Raw genomic sequence first — 6865 nt, forward strand, 5'->3', positions numbered from 1 at the left:
GTCTCCTCGTACGTATGTAATCTATTCATTACCTTGTTAACGTACTTTGCGACCGAACTCCATTCTTCAACAGCTTTCAGCATTATACATTGTGTATCCTCCGGGCGGAGGATACACAAACCTAACGTATCTAATATCTCCCTGTGTCCTCTTACACCAAATCCTGATGTTGCTAATGAGTCGGTAGGTCCACCGACCTTTACTATCTCGGTCCCACCGTTCTGCCAGACCTCCATTAATTCTTCTCCTATGAGATGATATGGGTTTCCTGTCTCCGTGTGGCAAAGGCCTTTGCTGCCAAAGCCTCCTCCTCTGCGATAAAACTAAGTCAATTGGCATTGCACCTGCCAAAACTTCAGCTGCCTCCTTGGAGGCGGTTCCATATGCAGCTATGACTCGTAAACAACATTGTCTATGGACTGCCTCTAACTTACCTAGATATTTTGCATATCTAGTTATTTTTACAGAGCTCAATCCCGTAAAACATTGTGGTGTACGTCGCTCCCACAAGTAACCTTCTTCAATGCGGAGTTGGTTCGCCAGTATTTGGGAGGAGGCCAGCAATCAGTCTCGCAGTCCTCTCAGATTTCTTAACAGCCTCTAAGTAGTATATTCCAAATCTTAGCCTAGTGTCTATCCAGATGCCGAGGTGCTTAATTATCGGCCTTAACACTATTCTTCTATTCTCCAAGACTACTTTTAGAGTCGCTTCTTCGCCGCGGGGATCGCTACCACCTCTGTCTTATCTGGGGCGAATGTTAGTCCCACCCAGTTATCCAATCTTTAAATGCCGTATATGTATTCCTTATTTTGTCCTCTCTTATTGTGACCTCTCGCCTCGTACTCGCCTCGACGACCAGAGCGAGGTCGTCGGCATATCCCACAATCGTTACATCATGCGGGAGGGCAACTCGGAAGACTTTATCATAAGTCAAATTCTAGAGAGTCGGTCCAAGGACCAACCCCCTGGGGCACTTCTCCTTTTTTTCTTTTCCTTTTTAGCCTCCGGTTACTACCGTTTAGATAATGCTTCAGAGGATGAATGAGGATGATATGTATGAGTGTAAATGAAGTGTAGTCTTGTACATTCTCAGTTCGACCATTCCTGAGATGCGTGGTTAATTGAAACCCAACCACCAAAGAACACCGGTATCCACGATCTAGTATTCAAATCCATGTAAAAATAACTGGCTTTAGTAGGACTTGAACGCTGTAACTCTCGACTTCCAAATCAGCTGATTTGGGAAGACCCGTCAACCACTAGACCAACCCGGTGGGTTTGGGGCACTTCTCCTATGAAGGCTTCGCAGAACTGTTCCTCCATGTACCCGACACTCAACTCTGATAGGAGTCATTAGGTAGGATCGAATTATTCTTCGCAGATATGAAGGCACTCTATGATCCTCTACGGCCTGCATTATGGCGACGTGATAAATGCAGTTAAATACATTTCTCACGTCTAGAGTAATGAGGGTAGAAATTCCCCGCTGATGACCTCTTGTAGCTCTCCCAGCCCCTCGCACGCTGCTGCCACAGCGTCGAGGACGGACCTTCCCCTACGGAATCCACACTGACTAGCAGAAAGTCCGCCCCCCTCCTCGATTGCCCGAGATATTCTGTTCTGAAGCATGCGCTCCTGTATCTTGGCCTGCCCATCTATCATCGCCAGCGGCCGGTAAGAAGAGGGGAGCGCCGGATCCCTCCCCGGCTTTACCACAAGTACCAGCCGTTGGCCCTTCCAAATCTCTGGGAATACGCCTTCCGTAAGGCAACTGTTATACACCTCAAGAAAAACCCCCGGCTCGGCCCAGACCGCCAACTTGACCACGGAATTCGGCAGTTAGTCCGGACTCGGCGCCTTAGCCGGAGGTAAGCGCGGTGCTGCCTCCAATTGTTCATTTGAAGTGAAGAGGGGCGGGCTCTCCCCATCACTTCTATCATCAATCCCAAGCCCCTCTTCGGGAGGAAAGAGCTCGTCTATTATATTGAGAATCTTTTGGACATCCTGAGTGACTGGGGCTCTGGGCTTTATGGTTCTCCTTACCAATATGGCCTGCTCCATGGATCCATTTCTACATCCGCAATTAGCCTCTTCCAGGATCTCTTTTTTGCATTGCAAATGCATCTAACAAGATCCTTCTTGCATTTGTGATATCTGTCCCCCCTCAAAGGGCAGGGAGATACGCCCTCGTCATGCGTCTCCTTGCCCTGTGGCAAGCCTCTCTCTTTTCCGCAATCTCAGGGGACCTCCAATAGACAGGTGGGTGAAAAGTATTTCTTCAGTCAAACCCACATAATTAAAATGATGAGATAAATCTATTTTTTTAAATATAAATTATCTTAAGTTTTTTTCTAAGCTCAGATTTCTTTAAAGTGTAAAAGGGATAAGATTTGAGTACAAGAAAGTTGATTTATTTTATTTTTATTGTTTATTTTATTTAAATCAAAATTTTTAAAAAGCACTTATTCTTTACACAAAAAGGAAAATAAAGATTATAAAGTAAATTATCCTATGGTATTAAATGTATTATATACGATTAGTATTAAACATATAAGAAAGTTAAATTAAAATTTGTCAGCAACAGTAAAATAACAGTTAAATTTTTCTGTTTCCATTTTATTTAATACCTTGTCTTCTCAAAGTGCCAGTAATTCCAGAGGATGAACCCCATGCCCTCAAGTATTAAGTTTAAAAAACATATAGATTTTGTTAAATTAATAATGTATTTAATTTTTTCTTTTCTCGTTTTAACTACTTTTTATAAACAAATATTTTTTCTATTTTTTTACTATTGAAACATAGTAAGAAGATATTATATTGAAAGTGAGTTCATATATTATATGAGTAAACATAGATTATTTATAAGCTTAATGATACATATTATCTAAATTTATAGTTCAGATGTTTTTTTACTTCCTTGAACAAAGTAAAGTACTATGATCGCAAAATATTTTAGTTTTTCAGATTTCAACGGAAATATCCATTTTGACTAGTTTCGGTGTGATGTCTGTACATATGTATCTCACATAACTCAAAAATTATTAGCAGTAGGATGTTGAAATTTTGAATTTAGAACTGTTGTAACATCTAGTTGTGCAAAATAAGTACCACTTATGATATATAGTTGAAAAGTGCTCAATGAAGGCCTATTACTGCAGTTAAGGGAAAGTCCAAAATCCAATTTATTTTGGATTTTGGACATTCTCTTAGCTGCAGTAATAAGCCCTCATTGAGAGCTTTTCAATGATATAAGTGGTACTTATTTTTTTTGATTCCAGAATTATAGGAAAATTAAATTTCAATTAATGAAATATTTGGATCTAATAAGGGGAAGGCATATCGATTTGAATCAGACTTCATCTCCTTTTTTAAACTTTTTTTGTAATTTAAATATGTTAATTTATTAATAATTTATTAACCCCTGATTATAAAAAAGCATTACTACAAATAATAATTCAATAACAATAAAGAAAAAAAGTATGAAAAAATATCAGAAGTTATAAATGAAATAAAATCTTATGTACTTTTCATTTTAAAAACGTGTATATATGCAATTTAATAGGCGTACAAATAAGTTATGTGGTGTCCACATCTGATTATTTGTTTTGTTGATGGTTACATCACAATAATTTAAAAAACATAATATTAGATGGATATAAGGTTTACATTTACTCTCCTAATATTTTTAGTCTTCTCTTCTTCTTTTAGTCTTTTAGATTTTTACTCTCCCAATATTTCAGGTAAGATTGTTTATTAATAATTGTATAAATATTTGATTTAATAAAAACTAATATTTTAGACATTGTGCAATTGTCCACTTTTTTATAGAGCTGGAGGATTGTATCTCGATTTCAAATGAAATAAATTTAAATGAAGTGCAGAAAAAAGTGTATATGTAATTTAATAGTCATACAAGGAAGTCATGTGGTGTCCATATCAGATTTTTTTTTAACTTTATTTTATTTTAAATAAAAATAAAACTTGTCACAGCAGTTATAAAACTTCAATTTTTTGTTTAAATTTATAATGTGTGATATATAAAGAATGGCTTAAATATTCATTTAATAAACATTAGCAGGCGTTTATAATACCAGAATTATTTGACAAGTCTGATGTTAATGAAGTAGTAAGAAAATTCTGGAAGAGATTTTAGTCCCCAAAAAGGATTTCACTATTTGTTAAAATTTTGTAAATGTTAAGTAAGTTGTTATTATGTTATAAGTAAAGAAAAAAATTTAGAATATATTCAATCTCCTCTTCTAATATCATAAAACTTTATAAATATTTCTCTCTTCTTTCTTAATTAAAGGCAATCTTTCAGAATAATATATGCATCTGCATGAAACATTCAGCAAATAATTTTGTCAGTTCTATGTTGATATTTTTTTTGTTACTATAGTCATTTTTTGGCAGTTCTTCTTATGTTATCTTGCGCTGTTTTATATTGTTTCTGTGCATGTAGTAGTACTTACTGAATTCTTGATTTTTACTGATTTTACCCAAATAAAAAGTAAGATAGACTTTCAGTACAAAGTAATTAAAAAACACTGTAATATTATGTATAATTATACATAAATAAAAGATTAAAAAAATAAATGTTTCTGTTTGATTTTTCTGTGCAGATATAAAGGAAAACAATGTTACTGGCCAAGAGGAAAAGGACTTGGAGGATCAAGCTTAATAAACTTTCTTATTTACATAAGAGGAAATAAAAATGATTTTGACAACTGGGAAAAACTAGGAAATGAAGGTTGGAATTATGAAAATGTATTACACTATTTTAAAAAATCAGAAAACATAAGAGTACCTCAATTATTAGACAGCATATATCATGGAAAAGAAGGATATCTTGGGATTGAAGATATGCATGATCCAGAATTTGTAAATGTCAGTTCACTTATAATTGCTGCAGCAAAAGAAATGGGATTACCTGTTTCACATGATTTAAATGGTGAAAAACAATTAGGATTTTCTGAAGTACCTGGATTTGTTTGTGGTGGAACACGATGCAACACAGCAAAAGCATTTTTATCGCCTATAAAAGATAGAACTAATTTACATGTGATGAAAAATTCTCAAGTTACTAAACTTTTAATTGACGATAATAAACATGTTTATGGATTGGAAATAAAAACGAATGAACAGATTTATTCAGTAAAAACAAAGAAAGAGATTATTTTATCAGCCGGTGCAATTAATAGTCCACAAATATTGATGTTGTCAGGCATAGGACCAAAAGAACATTTAGAAGAATTAAATATAAAAGTGGTTAAAAATTTAAAAGTAGGACAAAACTTAAAAGATCATTTCCTTTTTCTAGGTACTGTAATTGGATTTGATCCATTCAATGGAATGCATCCGAAACCGCCATTAGATATGTTAAATGATGTATATAAATATTTATCTACCAGATCTGGTACACTTTCGAAAACTAGAACATCAACACTCATTGGTTTTATAGACACAACTGGAAACAATGACTGGCCAGATATAGAATTTCTAAATGCATATTTTCCAGCAAATGATACTCTTGCATTAGCAGAAGTTTTACGTAGATTAGGTTTTGAGACAGAATACGTAAATGCAGTTACTGAAACAAATAAAAGTTATGACATATTATTATTTTGTCCAGCTTTACTGAGGCCAAAAAGTGTAGGTAAAATTCTTTTAAAAAATACTGATCCTTTATCTCATCCAAAAATATATACAGGTTACATGAAAGATTATGATGATATTAAAACACTATTAAAAGGTATAAAGTTTATTAAAGATTATATAAAAACCGATTCAATGAAATCACGAAATGCATTTCTCCTTAATATTGAATATGAAAGTTGTAAAGATTATGAATATGGAACAGATGATTACTGGATTTGTGCAATGAAACAAGTAGGATCAACAACATATCACCCTACTAGTTCATGTAAAATGGGTCCACCAACAGATCAATTTGCTGTTGTAGATTCAAGATTGCGTGTGTATGGTTTAAATGGGTTGCGAGTGGCTGACGCATCCATAATGCCAGAAATAGTAAGTGCCAACACTAATGCTGCTTCAATAATGATTGGAGAAAAAGCATCAGATTTAATTAAAGAGGACTGGAATTCAGATAATTTAATTAAAGATGAACTGTGATAAATATGTAAAAAAAGTTTTTAATTTTTTTCTGTTATCTATCAAAGATCTTAATTCTTGCTGTTTTTGTTGTTACAAAATTGTATTTGAATTTATTTTGGTAAAACTTACATACTGTATATGATGATTACCTGATTACATAACACATGATGTACAAGTTCCACGTAAGTACCATCAATACTTGTTCACGAACCTGTTGACAAAAATTATAATATTTGTATGATAATAAAACAACTTACAGTACTTATACTAGATACACATTGTGATAGTATATACTGCATTCATTCCTCTAGCTTGAAGATTAGATTATCAATTTGTTCATCATTACATTTAGATGGAAATTCTTTGGTCTTTTTAAATGTATTTGGACTAAATTTACTTTGTAGATCTTGCCTAATTCTAGATTTCAGAATATTCAAAATTTTGGTTCAGTAAATTAAAAACTTCTGAAAATTTCCTTTTTGCACCTTGGAATCTGTATTACATCTTCTTTTGTATTTCTAATGTAATGCTCATGAGTAATTTTTCTGCACATATTATTACAGACAATGTTCTTTATTGTTGCTACACAATATATAATTCTTATGCCGATCAGCCTGTTTTTGTTAAATAGCAATTGCCATGCCAGAAAAGCGTGGACTTTTTTATATATATTTTTAATGATTTGCTTGTGAAATCACATTCATGAGAGAATGTTGTTCCTTACACCTCCCCAAACAGCTATGCCTT

The 6865-nt window shown here is 33.9% G+C and overlaps 1 protein-coding gene across 2 annotated transcripts in view; it reads left to right on the forward strand.

Moving 5' to 3' along the window:
• The window catches only part of LOC142319053 (glucose dehydrogenase [FAD, quinone]-like), a 29451-nt gene extending 23256 nt beyond the window's left edge, over nt 1-6195 (forward strand). For both annotated transcript variants that reach the window (XM_075355901.1, XM_075355900.1), the window contains one exon: nt 4624-6195. In XM_075355901.1, coding sequence (XP_075212016.1) covers nt 4624-6136 — 1513 coding nt within the window. In that variant the 3' untranslated portion in view covers nt 6137-6195. The remainder of the gene's footprint in view (nt 1-4623) is intronic.
• Nucleotides 6196-6865: the final 670 nt, after the last annotated feature.

Source organism: Lycorma delicatula, chromosome 2, assembly GCF_047948215.1.
Source record: "Lycorma delicatula isolate Av1 chromosome 2, ASM4794821v1, whole genome shotgun sequence".
In the NCBI taxonomy this organism is placed as follows: domain Eukaryota; kingdom Metazoa; phylum Arthropoda; class Insecta; order Hemiptera; family Fulgoridae; genus Lycorma; species Lycorma delicatula.